The 18,431-nt window shown below is 35.7% G+C and overlaps 1 protein-coding gene across 1 annotated transcript in view; it reads left to right on the top strand.

Annotated features, from left to right (window-relative positions):
• The window catches only part of LOC108572635 (S phase cyclin A-associated protein in the endoplasmic reticulum), a 42,441-nt gene that overhangs the window by 10,826 nt on the left and 13,184 nt on the right, over positions 1 to 18,431 (top strand). Inside the window, exon 11 of the mRNA XM_017934893.1 lies at positions 4,217 to 4,380. Coding sequence (XP_017790382.1) covers positions 4,217 to 4,380 — 164 coding nt within the window. The remainder of the gene's footprint in view (positions 1 to 4,216; positions 4,381 to 18,431) is intronic.

An 18,431-nucleotide genomic window follows, 5' to 3' on the forward strand; every position in this document is an offset into this window, starting at 1 on the left:
TCCTTTCTATCGGCGCTTTTTCAACGACCTCTTCGCACGTTCCAGAATTCGGCTGTTCCTCATATTTTATCGCCGCACCAAGCTTTTCCCCAAACTCTAGAAAGGGGATGGGGCTTTTTAGTCGATCCACGGCGAGAGAGATACATTCTTCGGGGTAACACACACGAGCTTAGAGGTTGCTGCGGCGATATTTTCGAGTTTACGGTTCAAACGTAAGAAAGCCTTCGGTGTTTTCGAGGGTGGTTATAATTGGCTCGAATTACCCGGAGAGTGTTTTTTTTTTAGCAATGAAAATTTTACGATTGCAGATGAAAGAAGTTGTGTATATGCTTTTAAGTTTTGTGGTTGGAAAACATTTTTTCTTTCTTTAGGTTAGGGAAGATGAGTTTTTTTTTTTTTTCGTGTTGTATCGTTGTTTGCCGATTTTGAGGGGACGTGGGGTACCATTGATATTTTGGATTGGTGCAATTGATAGTTTCGTAATGAAGAATAATGAGAGAAATCTTTTCTCAGTGAAAAGTAATCAAAGTAGGCAAGCTGTTGTGACATTTCCAATTGTGTTCGAGAATTTCAACTGTTCTACATGTATAACAATAAAAATGATATTGAATCCCTCCAGTCAAGTTAGTGCAAATTACATTTTTTTCAACAGTTAAAATTGCCGTGTTATATCTTTCAATATTCAATACTTCTTTTTCTTCCAGTTTATAGTTACTTGAGAATTAAATCTGTAGCAAAGAATCAATTTAACGTGTAAACAGTAAAAACTTATCGCGAATTGAGCCACTCAGAAGCCAAAATGATTAATTTAGTGTCAAAGACAATTTTAGCGTCGAATCACTAGTTTTCATAAATAAAGCAAATTTAATAAATCTCATTTTGTGGAGCTAGTCACTTGTTGATATTTCATATGTTCCACTACTTTCCCACAATTTATTCGAATAAAGTACAAACGCTCTTTCATAAACATTAACGCATCCCTTCGTCCAATTTACTAATTTCACCGAATGATAATTCGTAAGTTGTGAAACGCGTATGACTCTTGCAAACTATTTATTTCACGACAACCAGCAATTTCTCAATGTTAAATCGTTACAACTAACTTAGAACGAACATTTTAGGTTTACTCTTCGAAAGACACGATTCCCGTCGGTTTCGATGATTAAAGATCGCCTTCAGGACCGTTGTGAAGCTTATCAAGGGAAATACCGCCTCTGTTCTACTATTAAATCCGAAAAAGGAATCACAGTTTGGGCCATTGCGCAAAGAGACGGATCGTCTGTCTCGTCTAGGGTCCACGAATGCTTTTCAATCTCGTCCATTGGCCAAGCAAATTTACAATTTCCCGTAAATCGTTCGAGGTCGTTGACTCTCCCTGCTCCGGTTTTCCGTAATTTTTCACCGATGCGTACACCGTACATTTCCGTCCGAAAACGTATGAAAGGAGCGGATAAATTCGGGGCTGGACCGATTGCTCGTGAAAAAAAAAAAAAAGGAAACGGGGAAAAATTCTCCCTGTTAATCTAGGCGACTTAGACTTGAAAGGGTCGGGAACAAACAAAGCGGATTTGGTCACGGTATCGAGTTACTTGCTTTTTCGACGCGTTTTCGACATGAAGAATTTAGAAATTGGATTTCGCTTGGGAAAACAAGAGAGGCGAATTATAGAGAATTCTTTTTGGTTTTTAGCTGGAAAAATTCATACTTCCTGTTCGTATATTCCAAGTGTCGACAGAAATGTACAGAGTTTACAGAGATTTTAATCAGAGGATTCTTCGATCCACTTCGAAGTTAGGTAATAATTGCTAGTTAATATGCGTGGTTGACTAAAACATTTTGTGCATAATATGTACTTTTAACTGTGTTCTGTATTTTTGCAAACAGTAGGGTAATAAAAGATGCGAAAATTGTTGCAATAAAAGAGATTTGTCCATTCTGTTATTGTTAATTTTGATTTTAAATTAATTCTAGTAGAAACTTCATTCTGGAATTAGGGAGCTACTTAACCCTTTAACTGATACAATCACATTTTACATTAACCCTTTGCTGACAGAAGACTATGTGCCAACCAAGTACTGGTTACTTGTGTAGCACATAATTAGGTCACTACTTCAGCTTCTTTTTTCAAACTAAGTTACATGAAAATTACATTTGCCTCGAATATACGTACATGAGTTTATGATTACTATTTTTATCGCTTGAAAATATGAACTTATTGGTTGCGGTCATAGTGTTTTGTGAACGCATATGTGAGTGTATCGTTCTCAAAGGGTTAACGAGTCATGCAATAGAAATACTATCTCGACCAAAATATTCTCTATACCTTTTTCAACCTTCTCCCTTGTACTCGGGATTTTTCCCAGGTGAAACACCCTAAAATATCGTCCGATTTCAACCGGGAACAAAAACCTTCGAAATTATCCGACAGAAATTTCTCCTCGTGAAATTTAACCGAATTGCCTCGCTGTTACCGTTCGACGAACACGAAAGAATTCGAAATTTTGGCGTAGACGTGCTTTTTTCTCCGAATCGAAGCCGACAAATTTCTCAAGAACGGAGAAAAGAAGAAGAATCTCCGATGAAATGGACGAGGTTTCAAGAGAGCTAAATCGCAGGCAAACGAGCGAGAGAAATCTCGTGGCTTGGAGAGAGTTAACGGATTCGTAGCATTGTGCTGGACGACAATTTTCGTCCTAAAACATAAACGAATACGGAGAAACGTGAGCCGTTAAGTGTTCCTCGAAGGACTTATCGAACTTGTCGAGGCTAAACCGTTTAGGGGCCACATTCTCCAGGATTTCTTATCGCGTTACCTTCTGACTCGTTACCTCTAATTTAGCATTTTAAATGTCGCCTATATGTATGTGTCGTTAGTTGTCCAATCCAACGGGCTGGTATCAATGACTCAACGTGCCAAGAATTCGCCTTCCCCAGCATTCGGCTGATCTTTCGGCTGCTTGGAAACACGCGACCACCCGACTAGTAGTAGCTACTTGTCCGAGTTGACATTACAGTTTCGGCTTCGAATTAGCTTCGATCATCACTTGGCTAGCCTTTTTTTTTTTTTTTTTCGAAAGTGTTATACGAGCTTTTGAAAGGGACGTGTTAGTCACATTAAGCTGGACCAGATTTTCTCGAGACAAATTTAAGGGTGTACGTTTTTATTAACCCTTCGCGGACGGAGGATTCTGCGTGCAATATCGAAATACTGATAATTAGGCCACTACTTCGATTTTTTTATGAAACAGAATCATCTGAAAATTGCACCTTCCTCGAATTCGTAATTGCGCCAACTATTTTTATTACTTGGAAAAATGTGAGTCTGTTGGTCTCGAAAGGTTTAACGCTGGAAGAACCGCCTGGGTCAAAAATGACCCATTAGTATTCACTTTCCAAAAGTGAATTTTTAGATTTTTATATCCAATAAAACCCTTTGCACTCGAGTGACGACTATGAAGTGGCATTATTGTTCGAGGCTCTCTTAAAACTGCTATTTTACAGACTAACAGATCTATGGGTCTCTCATAGATGTTTAAGCAGTGAAACAGTTTGAAAGAACCAATTTCTATAATATAAACGTACAGTAAATATTGAAATAAAATAGTTACATTTGTTAATGTACGTATGATTTATTTCTATGTTAATTTTAAAAATTTTACTTATTTTCAAGGCAATGAATATTAATTGTTTAGCACAAGTAACGAGATCTGCTGCTTCCCTATAGCAAAACGATCTTAAACTGCAAAGGGTTAATTTGATTTTCAAAGTGTTGTAACTCTAATTGACTTTTTTCGTTACTTTTTTTTCAGCTGGTGCACTTGTACCGGGAATACACAAAAGATATTTAACTACTTTAATTATATATTGTGTATATATTTTTTCGTGTATTTAGAGCACAAAAATTTGCTATGTTCCTTAATTCAAAAGCAGTAACGATACAGAGAAATGTTATTTTACTATAATTCAGTATATAATTACTAGAAAAATCGTTTAAAATTCTAAATAACCGTAAAAAAAAAATGAAAAATACACTAAACTGATCATTGCGTTACTCGTCAACGAAAAGCCTACAATAACAAGATTATTGTAAGCAGAGAAATTGCAGTTTAATAAAAAAGTATTTACAGCTTAAAAAAAGAAAAATAACAGAAGGCTCGTGCACGATACGAATTATTCACAAGCAGTTACAAATGTAGTGAATTATTTTTGCCTGCAGACACTCACAAAACTTGACGACCCAGTGCAAGTGCAAGAGGCATCCGGTAATTCGACCGGAAGCGGAATCGTAGCCAACAGCCTAATGCAATTGCTGTGCAGTCTAATCCCGGAGGAACCCTTTGAAAAATCGGCATTACAAACACGGGTTCTGGATATTGCTGGGTGAGTAGCTGAAATACACCTTCTGCCTCGACGTTTTCGTGTTACGAGACCTTAAAGATTCGACGTCCACGTTTACTTTACTTCCCCGGAAAGGTGTACTATTTAAAGTGGTTGCACGCGTTAGATGGAACCATGCTATAAATATGGTTTTTGCTTAAGTTAGGCATAAAGACGAATTTATCGAGGGAGAGTAACTTATTGTATTAGAAAAAGTCAGATTCACGTTTCTTTTTTTTTTTTGTACATCTATATTCAAGTGAATCTTGTTTAAGTTCAGATCCTTTTAAGTTATTTTGTAATTTGTCAAGTTTTATAAATTGTTCTAAAAGAGTGTGTAAATTTATCCCTAGTTTACAGTTACAGTTAATTTGTACAAAGTTTTGTTGATCTATTTTTAGCTAAATTTTTATAACGACCGAACCTAAACAAGTAAGAAATGTTACTTTATTGTAATTTAATTTATAATTGGAAGCAGAATCGTTTAAAATTCGAAATAACCGCAGAGAGCGAAATATAAGAGAAAAGAAAATGACCGAACTTAAATGAGTAAATATAATGATCTAACCTAAATAAGTAAGTTCGAGGAATGCAGTAGAAAATTGGAATTTTTGAGAGAAACTACTTTTACACCAGTTTCTTTTCAATAGAAGATATAATTTTTGTAAAAGAAGACTGATAGTGATAAGTTATGAAGAGATCGCTAAATTCATCCATACTATAATCTATTATTTGGTGCAAATGTTTTTCACTACGGTATATTTCTGTTTCATTTAACCCTTTCGTAACACATAATTTTTTTTTAAAGAATTTATTATTTATCCACCAATCCTCGTGTAGAATTGATACCAATTTTGTTTCGAGTACTCAAGTGGGAACATACACTGCCGGCCAGAAGTTTCGAATCACAATTTACATCGATGATTAAATTGATGTTGTGGAGTCATTTCGATTGATTTGAATGATAGAAAATTCGTTAAGAGATTCTTAAAATTGCTAACTTTTTTCTAGAAATTTTCGTGTAACTTAGAATGCACAGTGATTCCAAAGGTGGTGTATATGTAAGTCACGAAAGGGTTAAAGTGTAATGCTACCAATGCAAACAAATATATTCGATAATTTATCGCACGTTTCATCGTTTACCTCTGAACTGCTTTTCAAATACAAACAATAATTTTATCGTAATTATATTTATTTACCGCAGTTGCATTATTTAATGTAAATTGAAAAGCAATCGATCTGCAATTAACTAACAGTGGAAATAACGTTATTGTTATTTCTTTCTAACGTACACAGTATTTACATTACCATTTATCTCATTTATGTTACATTACTAAAACAAGCTGCTAACAGTAAGTATATTTCACCAAAGATTTCGAACAGCGGAGTTAAAAAGCAGCGTGAATTACGAAACGCATATTTCAACTACCGTAAGTCGACACACTTTTTGTTCCACGATCGATTCAACGAACAACAGTCACATTTTGCACCGTTCCTGATTAATTTAAACGACAACTCACCGTACTCGTGTCGGTTGACATTCTCACGTCAAAGTTTCCGCCGCTTAGCCTTCTTTCAATTTATTTATTGCGCAAAGAACACGCTGCACACGAATTTCTTTTTTTCTTTCCGAGACAGATAAGAAGAAAGGGGTTTAACAGTTTGACGCGCATGGACCACCTCCGTGGAAAAACATGACAACTCTGTCGCGTGAACTGAACTTAATACGCTAGTCACGACCAAAGTGACAAGGCGCAAGCTGTTTTCGTTGCATTCGCCGGGATTTGATTTTCACCAGAAAGAAACGTTGCACCTGGGTCAACTTCCTCCTTAGGGACCGCCCAATTCGTCGGCCAATCCTTTCCTATTTTTTTTTTCTCGTTTTTATTATTGCTACTCGAACACCGTCGTCCTACGTATTTAGGCAAGAAAGTCGACTTTTCTGTATCGTAATTTTTAATCGAAAATTTACAGTCGAAATATTCGTATTCGATGTTCTCAAAGAAAATATTCCTATTCGAAGTTCTCGAGGATTCGATGTTTCACTAAAAATTTGTTAAAATTTCCATTTCTTTTCTTTTTAATCATCTTTCGGGAAAAATTATGAAGTTTGATATTGAAATCGCTCGCATAGAAAATATGCAGGGTCGGGCACGTAAAGCAGGCCTAGTTATGGTGGTACGAGAAAACTTTTAAACGTAATTTAAATAGTATCAAAGGGCGAATAGTATGGAAGAAAAATTTTTTTGCCGGAAAAAATGAAAGGAAGTTTCACATTTGCTTTAAAATTTCGAAATCCAGGATAATTTTAACAACCTCGTGATAAGTATCAAAAAGTATAATAAAAAAAAAAAACGCGTATTCGCCCTTTGAAACCACTGAAATTCCGTGTAAAAATTTTCCCGAGACCACCGTGGTTACTGGTCCCTTTTACTTGGTCCACTCTGTATATTAAATTCTTGCAATTCCTTTCGTACACGTAAACAATAATCAAACAACATAATAATATAAGCAAGCAAATGAAAATTGAAATAATGTTTCACTATCTTAACCAATTTGTTGCTGCGCATAAACTAACAATGCATCTCCGTGAAACATTGGCACAGCTAAGCTGGTGGTAATATTTTATAGCTGGGTGAATCTGCAAATTTTCGAGTTTACTGACTGTAACGTCTAACTTTGAGTAATGAACGACGAAGGAAGGCGCGATCAGAATATGATTGCTGGCCGGCCGCCGGTAGTCGAATTATTATGATTAATTTCCTGCCGATGCGAGAATGGCCTAGTCACGATTTTTATTCACCGTCAAGATTGCTTTCCGCTCGTACCTTTAAAATGCACAGATGTCTAAGTGCGATCGATCATTTAACGCGTACCTACCTCGTAACGTGTATTTGAGAAGCGTTAAATACATTCACCGCCGTTCACCCTATGGAAAAAAAAAATGAACCCATGCCACCCCCCTTCACGTGCTGTGATTACGATTTCCTACGATAAATTTCATTGCTTATCAGTTTTCCAACCCAAAAGTGGTTCAATTTTAGGCTTTATTAAGTAAAACGTTAATTTCAGATTTGAGAAAATTTTGGGCATGGTAGTTACGTGTTTTCGATATTAGAAACACAATTTTCCGATCAGCATTTTTCTAATCTAAAATAAACTTAATATTAGGCTTTATTAACTAATACGTTAATTTGAGATTTGAGAAAATTTTGGGCGCGGTAATTCTGTATTTTCGATATTAGAAACACAGTTTTCTGCATAGGGTGTTTCAGTTTATACCGATCAGCATTTTTCTAATCCAAAGTAGGCTTAATTTTAGGCTTTATTAACTAATACGTTAATTTGGGATTTGAGAAAATTGTGAGCGTGGTAATTCTGTGTTTTCAATATTGGGAACACAATTTTCTCTATAGGGTGTTCCAATTTTTCTAACTATTAAATAATACGTTAATTTGGGATTTGAGAAAATTGTGAGCGCGGTAATTCTGTGTTTTCAATATTGGGAACACAATTTTCTCTATAGGGTGTTCCAATTTTTCTAACCCGAAGTAGGTTTAATTTTATGCTCTATTAAATAACACATTAATTTGGGATTTGAGAAAATTGTGAGCACGATAATTCTGCGTTTTCCATATCGGAATTTTCTGTATATACATGGTGTCTCAGTTCTTCAAACTTTGCCAGTACGTTCTATGGATATAAGTAAGAAAAAAGATTGTACAGACATATCTCACAGTTTTTCAACCTACGATTAAAGAATCATGCACGTTAGCATCTCTCACAAGAGTTATTTTCTTTCTGTTGCCGAATGGGAACGAAAAATGGCCGGTTTGTCATAAACCGATACCACAAAGCTAGAAGCTTCCCAGAACGTGTGCCATCATTTCTCTTTTCGTTGCTCCTTTTTCTCGTGGACACAGCCCACAATGTATTCCAGGGTGCTGTGAATTTTAAATGATACGTTATTGTGCAAAGGAAACGCGTTTTCATCTGAAAAATTCGGCTAAAGTGCCGTCTTTATGGGACTACGAACGTTGGAACCTTTATAGAAGAAAGCAGGCTCTGGTAATGCAGCAGAAATAATTAATCGTATTTCAAGGTCTTACAGCGTTCCTGTATATTAAGATTATTTATTCAAAGTCGACGTTACGATTTCAAACGAAAAATCACACGAAACATTATCGAACTACTCTACAATTAACAAATAACGACTAATCGATACCAAGAACGAGTTAATATCCATTCTCAAAAGCGTATCGAATATTATAGAAATTATTTCAAATGAAAATTTTTCTTTTCAAAATGAACCGCTTAAAACCGCGGGAATTTTAAATCATTCTATAGAAGATAATAGACTAATTCGAAAGATATTGCTGATTTTAACCTCAACAATGAGGACACAGGGATTTTTCTTGACCGAAAATAAATGCGATCGAAATCGTAAATAAAATTAGACAGAACTTGGAGCATTTGTTATCGCGAAGAAAAGGCGTAATGAAAAAGACGCAGAGGCTTAATTCACAATCCAGTATAATCTAGAACTCTCGAAGGCGATGATAATCGGGGCTCAAGTGGCAATCGGCGAGGTAATTGCTGGAACGCTCGTAGAAAAATCAGTCGGCAAACACTCTTATTATTAATCCCGATGAGATGATCGAAATGAACGTTCTTCGAGCGTATTCCCTTTCGCTTTTTGAGATGTTGATATAGTGTTAATCGAAGTAGGATCAACCCGAGCAATTGGTAATTTACTTGTAAGACGCGTGCGACTGTTTCACGGCCACTTATACGTGCAACACACGCTGTATACAATTTATTAAAAATTTTCTTTCCACATCGTTCTTTCGCTTTACGTTCGAAACGAATTCGAAAGAAAAGTTTGTCAAATTTGATCCAACCTTTGCCTTTCAGTTGTAACCTGCGTAATTACAGTTTTTTTTTTCAATGATTCTAAGTCACTTTGGGATGAATAGGACGGTAGATTTCTAGAAAATTTCTTATGAGAATTATTTGAACAAGTAAACGATTGATACTTATGGAAAATGATTCGTTTAAACAATTTTTATAGAGAAATGAACGTATACGGCATTATATTCACTGTACAGATATTTTTACAGTATTTATCTTTAATTTTAGGAAAAAATGGAATTTAAGGCAGGAGAATTTATTTATTATTTATTTCAAATCTTACACATTTGTATTGACGAAAGGGATTTTGAAAGAATTAAAAAGATGACATATTCACTGCACAGACACTTTTACAGTGATTTATTTTTATTTTTAGGGAAACATCCAGTTTAACTCTACAATACGCAATTTGCATTAACGAAGCGAATTTTGACGACTTCAGAGTAACATTAATTTTCGAAAAAATAGCGTTTCATTTTGTGAGATTGTATAAAATACAGAAATCCCTGTAATGGTATCGTAAAAGAAGCGAAAGTGTGCCAAATTGTGAAAATGTTACGCTCGTTTCATTGACCGATTTCTGCCCCCCCGGTGTAAATCACAGTTTACTTTTGCTAATTGGAACAGACGCGGAAGGAACACGAAACGCTTCCAGTTTTTCTTTCTCTTTAAAGTAGAATTAACCAGGCTTTCGATTAGCTTATCAGCATTTATATTTACAAATATGTATTCGGGATGCCGTAAATGAAATATAAACATAATGTTTGTAGTACGTAATACAGTTTATATTCCAGTAATACGACGATAATTCAGTAATTGTTGCATCTGTTCATTTTACGCGATACTTGTTGCTTATGTCGATAATTTATCTCTGTATGTGTTCTAAATAAAAGATTCTACTGCATATTAATGCTGATTCTGAATTAGTATCGCTTGCTAACGTAGAGAGCTCAATATTTATAAAGTTAAATTTGCCTTCTTAATAGATGATTTGCTGATTTTTATTAGTGGTACGTTCCAGCTGACAAGAATTCTCTACGTTTACGCGTGAAATGTAATTGTACTTGGGGAATATTCATTTTTTTGCAAAAGTGAATTTTTGAAATTACCTTGATTTACCTTTCGAAAATTTACCTTTTCTCTTAAAATTTCTAATGGATCATTTCGATCCATAGATCTAATATAAAAATAAACGAAACACTCAAATGGACATTTCACATTTTACAACCAGTTAAACATTAAGCATCCACGATATCAATTTTCACGTGTAAATTTAGAATTTCTAATTTTCTATAGTTAGAAATTTTATGAAACTGTAAAATTGCAAAATTAAAACTAAATATTTAAAGGCTTAATGTGGAAAATGTTCCAGGGAATCCAGATAATTTCCTATAACTCACTGTACTTACAACAAAATCCATTTTCCTCAAAACGAGTATCTTCTGAAGAAAAAAAAGAACCCAACTTTATCGACTAAAAAACACTGTCGACTTTGTTTCGAACAACGAATCGCGCCTATTGTTCGGTTGAACTATGAATAATGCCGTAGCCTGTACTTTCGTTAAATCAATAATTGTGAAAGGAGAGAGAAAGGAGGCGATGCATCAGAAATACCCACGGGAAAATGGGCCACAGAAGCGCCTTTGCCGCGACAAGCACGGATGGGGGGGAAAAAAGAGAAGAAGCGAGGATGCTCTTTAGAGCGGCCAAACGAAATTATCAGATCAAACAGCAGCGTCGTTATATTAATAAAATAGATTTTCCTGCTGTTCAAAGAAGGAGAAGGAACGTTGTCGTCTCTGGCGTAACTTTGTTTCGTCCAACTCTCGGCTTAATCACATCGCGCTAAAGCGCAGCTCTCTTTCACTTCCGCGATAAAACGTCTCGCGTAACATGATACTTGCTCCTAATTTTATTACCACAACTATTGCTAATATTCCGTAACGTTATTTCGTTTCGTATACTTTGCTAATTAGAAGTTCTGGAAACGACAGAATCCAATTGGAGAGTTTCGGTAGATCGATTTGATCGTCTGTACGATTTTCTGTTTTTCAAATCGAGCACACTTCAATTGCTTAAACTGGCGCGAAATGTGTCGCTTTCGTGAAAGATATGAAATTGATCGGTGACGTTTGTGCATTATAATTTTGAAAATTAGCGTTGCGAAAAATTAATTCTGTCCTTCAATTCGAGTACAAATTATGCTGATCATTATGTACGACGATTTGCATCAGATTTTCTTTGTAAAAACGAATTCCCCGAGTTAGTCAATTCCTGTGTTCGGTTTGTTAAATAGTAGCTATAATTGTTTTCCTGAATTTCTACTTATACAGTTGTTAAAAGTAATTTTACATTATGAAATAATTGCGTGCAAGTGGAAACGTTCAAAAGGTATTTTACAAAAATTGATTTATAATTTTAATAAATATTTGACATATTACAATATGCAAATGCTTAAACATTATTTTTCTTTTTTTTTTTTGGTAACGATTTAGAAATGAATTTCGTTTAACATTTGGGTCAGAAAAGACCCGAAGGCAGTACTTCGTAAAAACTTCCAATTAATCAGAGTTATCAACAGAAATACCAAATCTCGTTATCTTACCTCTTCTCATCCGATTCACCTATTCTATTATCCAGTCTATTCAAATAAAAAATTAAAAAGGCCAATTCAACATTTACATATTTGGTCGTTTCACCTTTCAAAATTCGTACAGGAGAACGAAACTACTTCCTCCTGCGAAGACTGAGCATCGAAACGTCCTCGAAGGAGGATATCCGAAATCGGGTAACCTTTATTTGGACAGTGTCCAAAACGGTAACGCGACGCACCTGTACATCGCGCGCAGATAGAAAAGCTTAGAAGTTTAGTCGAGGCGGATCCAAAAGCGAGACAGAGCAGAGGAGAAATCGTTAGCGGTCGAAGGAGAACGGGGCAAGAAGAAAAAATATCGCGGGGGGTGAATGAGCGAGGCGGGTTGGGTACGTAATCTGCTAATGGACTCTCTCTCCCCTTTCTCCCTCTCCTTCTCTTTCGTCGTCCAAATTCACCCTCACTCAGCGTACTGCCGCCACTAACCCTCCTTCGACCCTCCCCGGCTCGACTCATCTTCTGATTCTCTCCGCTTTCTTTTTCTTTTTCTCTTTTTTCCTTATTCATGTTGCTGCCCTTCGAAACTGTGCAAAATGATGTTTGAAGATAGAGGTGGGGGGGCTGGGATTATTGTGAAAAGGGAAGTGCGATTTTGCCCATGTTTCAATTTTTCGATCTTTGTCCAGTTTGTTTGAAACGATCTGGGATTTTATTGGAGAAATTTTGAAATTTAACGCAGAAATTGGAAATTGATGTCTTCTCTTCACTGTGCTTCTAAGCGTTAGGTATTTACCGTTTTAGTACAACGTTAAGTAAAAGAAGCTAATTTATTATAGATCAATGAAATTTTGCGATTTTCGGTTCAACAAATGAAATGGAAAACTGGAATTGAAATTAATTTTTGTTACCGATATTGCTGTTTTTATCAGATCCCCGTAAATGTATGTGCAAAATCCTAAAAAAAATTCTAAAGATTGCTTAAAAGATGGCATTCAAAACCAGAATATGTACCCCTTTAATACTTCATTTGTCTAATCTGAATAATGTGCCGATCCGCCGTTTAAAGAACTTCTAACTTATGCTAATAATGGTTCAATTTGGTAGTCTAAAAATTGGTATTACCATTGACACTGTTTCAAACCTTGAAACTTGAAGAAAGAGTCTTAGACAGTTGGCAATTGATGAGTGAATCACTAACACCGGGTTAAACTAAGCCAGCTGATGCTTCGAGTACATCTGCTCTTTAATTCCTAACCGAATCGTTTAAAACCTATACTACACACACGTATATGTGGAAGCATGCGATACTTAAATGCCTACAGTTACGTCGTTATACTGGATGATTTATTAGTATCTGTTTTTAAAGATTCGAGCTTAAACTTCTGGAAGTAAATACCCACAGCTATTTCTTTCCCATTTTTACCCTGATTTTTTAATAACGATGATCACTCGGTTCACTCCTTTCTGGCATATTTCAAGGAAGACTTTCTGTCTTTAAAGTATCAACAGCGAAACTAAGGACGAACCGACGTGTGTTAGCAGCGAGTAGTAACAGCAGACTGTGACTTTCAGGAAGAGACACGAAATTTAAACTGTGGATTTATGGCTCACTGTGAACCTTGTCATTGGACACTGACTGCCAACCCCAGATTTGCATGTTTTGCTCAGAAAGTCATAAGGAAATTTTCATTATCCTAAGCATAGTATTATATTATGCTTATTATGCTTTATTATATATATTTTTTTTATTTTAGAAGGAATCTTAATTTTAATTTTGGAAGAAATCTTAATTTCAATTTTTCAATTTTGGAAGAAACGTTTAGTCGACGATATTCATTTTATTTGAATTATTCTAAACACTCGAGGCCCTCCGATCACTAATGACCACTATCGAGGAAACAATCTCCGGTCACAAGTGCCCAGCATAGCAATCAACGTATTAAAATTCCAAACGAACAATAGAAATGTCTCAAATAAATACTTTTCGCAGTAATCACAAAGGTGACTAATACTTTCAGCCAAATCTACACGCGATACAACAAATGAACGAATTCTGCTGTTGAAACAATCGAGTAATTAACCCTTTGAGAACGATAAACTCGTAGATGCGTTCATAAAACACTATGAACTCAATAACTCACATATTTTCAAGCAACAAAAATAGTTGCCTTTGCCATAAACTCATGTACTTACTTATATTCTTAAAAAAATAGAATTCTGAAATGATTGAACTTAAGAAAAGGAAAAGAATTAGAACAGTGACCTAGTTATACGTTCACAAAAAAATCAGTATCTCAGTATGGTATGCAGCCCTCCGTCCTCAAAGGGTTAAACAATTAATGACCCAAAATCTGGAACAAAAGGGGGAGGGAGAGAGAGAGAGAGATTGTGATAATAGTTGACGACAGTAATGACAACAGGAATGGGAACTGCGGGATTCAAGCAGTATTTGATCAGGCTGGATAGGGTCGTGAGTAGAAATAAGCGGCACGGCTGCTCCTGTTCCCATTCTGCTAAGTGCCAAATTTCACTGCTGTCTATTATCCTTCCGTAATGCTGCTTGTTGACAGAGCTAGCTTTAAACGGAATGAGAAAAAATGCGCTGCGACTTCATTCACGAAACACGCAGTCTGCAATACAATTTTAACAATTTTTTACAATTAAATTTGCTAGTTTAGTGTTGTTGGTTACCGAAAATATTAGAAGGGAGTGCTTTGTAGATTAATTTAGTAACGTTTGTGGAAGATTATACGAAAGGTAGAGAATTTCTGAAAATACAATGCCTTGTTTGGGCAAACTTTTTTACCGACAGAGGTTTTTTATATTTGAAATTGGGTGAAGTTTTGTATTTCGAAGAAACGGAGATGTTTTGGAAGTAATGAAAAGGTATTAAGTCTAAAATTGGAGAGGATACTTTTATTAGTAACTAGTTTCGTTAATATAGCCTTGATTTTAATCCCCATTTCTCTCTTAATTTTCACTCGCGAAACGTCAAATAATTGATTCTAGATATTTGTCACGTTATTCCATTGAACGCAGGTGTGATTTATAAGTGCTTCGCTATAATGTTGTTCAGAATAATTCATTCTGATAAAATAGTTTTCACAAGGAGTATTTTTAAACTTGTCTCAATATTTTTCACACTTTATTTTTTTCTGGTCTTGCTAGGAATAGAATTTTCACAGGGTATTCGAAAATTTGTTTCAATTGTTCCACACGCTTCGAGTCGCGAAATATTTCAGTTTAAATTTGATTCGTTTACTTTCATATTTTTCAATATTTTTCAATTTTTCAGTATACTTTTGAACAAACAGAAGTTTGGTTCAAAAAATCGAAGAAAATTGAGAAAATTAGCAATAAACTTTTAAGCCACCCCGTAGATTGGTATCCTTCTGACTCTCAAACTGTGGCAGAACTCCATTGTGTGTATAGAGTAGCAGGATTCACCTCATCCCTCGGGCTACCGAAATCCCGGCGTGAATGCGTTACGCGTCAACGAACTCGGAGTAGCAATATCCTGAATTGCTGGATGTTAGAGTATAGGGATTATAATACATTACCAATTCGACGAACGCCTCGGCCATTTGACCTTGTTTCTGTCTCGACCATTAGATTTCAGCGTGACATTGCTCGGCAGTTTAAAAAACCTGCGACGAAATGCACTCTTTTTTTTATTAAATGCACGTTGTGTGTGATAAAGTAGTAAGGTTTCTAATGATAAATTGAAAAATTGAAAATGTACGCGAAGGATTGTATTCCGTTTACAGTCGTTGAGAGAAATTATGTTTGCCGGAGGCTGCTGTTGGTAAGTTTTGGAGCACTTACCGAATGTGAGGAATACTGGAATCTACTGAAATTTAGAGAATTCTACCGAAACCTGGTGAATTTTATTAAAATCTGCCGAATTTTATCAACAAAAAAATATTCTATTCATAGATATCTATTGAAATCTTCTGAAATCTACAGAAGTTTGCTAAAATCTACTGAAATCTATTAAAATCACGTGCACGGTGATAATTCTGTGAGCAAAATAATAGTGCAAAGATGGTTCAAAAAGTTTCGTGCTAGAAATTTTAGTCTTACCAACGAAAATGAATAAACCCTAACTGTTGTTTTCTAAATTGCACGTTAAAATCTCAGCTTTCAGAATGCTATACTTTACCCTTTTGTTTTAAAAACAGCAGACACGATCTCTTACAGAAAAATGTTAGTCTTACAAATAAAGAAAAATTGAACCGAATACAATGAACCGTTTCTTAAAATCTCACCTTCTAGAGGAAAATCCTACATTATCTATCGGCCAAACCCAGTGGAATTCAACGAAGCAATTATGCTTTGCCGCCCATTTATATACGCGTGTGAAATACAGTAGCTATGTGTACGTTGTATGTATTACGTAGATTGCCGCCGATACTAGAGAATAAAAGGGGATGGTGAAATTTGGTAGCTGGAGACACTTGTCAACGGCAGGCAGGGGGTCGGTTTCAGGGGGTAGATCTAGACGACGACTCTGTAAATATTGTAACAAGTGTGCCGTCGTTGCCACGCGTGGCATTGATGTGCTTGGCTAGCCGATTGGTCGATCGAAAATTTTCCTTTTTAATCCTGCAAATGAAATAAGTTCGCGCATTCTACAAGCCAACTTTCCTATTCATCCTACAAGCAAATGTCATTCTTTTAAATTACGCTTTTGGGATTTCTCGTGAAACAGAGTAAATTGCAAAAAAATATCTAGATAACACGATCTGAAGTGTCAAATTAATTTCATTCGCTCCAACTTCTTGTGAATTTTTGTCAATTTTCTTATTTCGCATAGAAATTGTGTAAAATAGAAAAAAAAAACAACCTGTGAAATAGTATCGCAAATATTTTTTTCCCTAAATTTTACCCAATTCAAGTGCTCTGTGAAACGAATCGTTGGTTATTCGTACATTTAATGCGAAGTTTGCTAAAACTCCAAATTCGTTTCGTACGTAAAGTACAAATATGGAGGAATCGACACTTCATTTTCAATTGTTAAGTGTTATTGCAGTTGTTATTCACAGTTGCAGAAAATCGAGAATATCGTTACCGAGGAAAAATACAGCTAAGTAGCAATTCTTCGCTGTTTATGTTGATTTTCTCAGTTCAACCGATACATGGCTGTCGTTTTCACACTTTCGCCATTTCGTTGAGCAAACATAGTCCATTTGTGGATGCAGTGAATAGAGTACTTCTGCCAGGCACATTTGCCGCTCGTAGAAAAGGATTCCATTCAAGTGGTATCCTTGTCATTGGTTCAGAAATTCTGATAAATAAATAAACGCTGCTACTTCACGTTTGAGAAAAGTATTTGAAATTTTTTTATCAATCAATCATTTCAGTCAAATAGAATATTCTCGTAATAGAATTTTATAATAATCTTCTTACGTATACCAATGTGGTATAATGAGAATAGGATATATTCTACAATTGAAAATTTTATTATAGCGCAGCTTAACCAACGTTCGTTGAAATCAATTTTTGCAAAATTAGTTATTAAATATGTACATTGATCGATGTACGAACTTAGTGGACGACCTAATATTTCCGATTAAATGTAGCCTATTACCACCTAAACCTATAAGAGACTCAAAACGTGTTATCCTGCTGGAGCTAAAGCTCATCGGAGTAATACCTATTCGTCCGATCGTTGCGATTATCGCACACACGGTTCTCTATAAATATGTAAATTAATTTGCCCGATTAGCTAGCTCGAACTACTCAGCTACGCTTAATGAGGGGGCAGTGAAATTCACTGGCTTACGAGGTGCCGGATGGTTCGATTTTACTGAAGTGTTTATTATCGTTAATTTCCTTAATTTTTATCTTTCTTATTTTGTATTTTCTTCATTTTTATTTCTCTTATTTCATATTTTCTTCATTTTCATTCCCTTAATTTTGGATGCAATTGAAAAATTTTCATTTCCTTTGATATCCTTAATCAAGTAGAATAAAATGGAAATTAAGGGAATGAAAATTTTTAAAATATCAAAAAAGGAAAATAGAAATTGAGAAAATATAAAATAAGAAAAATAGAAATTAGAAAAATATAAACTTTGTTCAGTTTCTAATCGTCTCAGCTCTCAAAAACCCGCGTATTTTTTCATAAAATATCAGTCACGTCGGAAAATACGTAAGAGCAACGCTCGATGACCCATCGATGGGTCACACATCGTCCTGAACGTGTTAAGTCCTCCACGTTGCATCACGAAATCGCGTAAACTGCAGCAACGAAGGCGAGCGAGCACCAGTCTGGTCTAAAGATATGCACCCCTGCGTTCTTCCCATGAAATAATCATATGTTTAGCTAATGCTAACCTACCCGAGCAATATAACTAGGGTAGCGATTGCTCGGGCTGCTGCGGCCTCCATAAGGTACACCCAGAGAGAGAGAGAATAATAAATATATTCAATGTATTTGTTCGACCTTCCCGCAAACATTCAATGATAGATCGGAATCTTAAGGGGAGAAGATAGGGGTGGTGACGATGATGCATGGGTCAGGCCCTACTGGTCTGGCCAGACGTGC

The sequence above is a fragment of the Habropoda laboriosa genome, unplaced genomic scaffold, assembly GCF_001263275.1.
Source record: "Habropoda laboriosa isolate 0110345459 unplaced genomic scaffold, ASM126327v1 scaffold22, whole genome shotgun sequence".
Lineage (NCBI taxonomy): Eukaryota > Metazoa > Arthropoda > Insecta > Hymenoptera > Apidae > Habropoda > Habropoda laboriosa.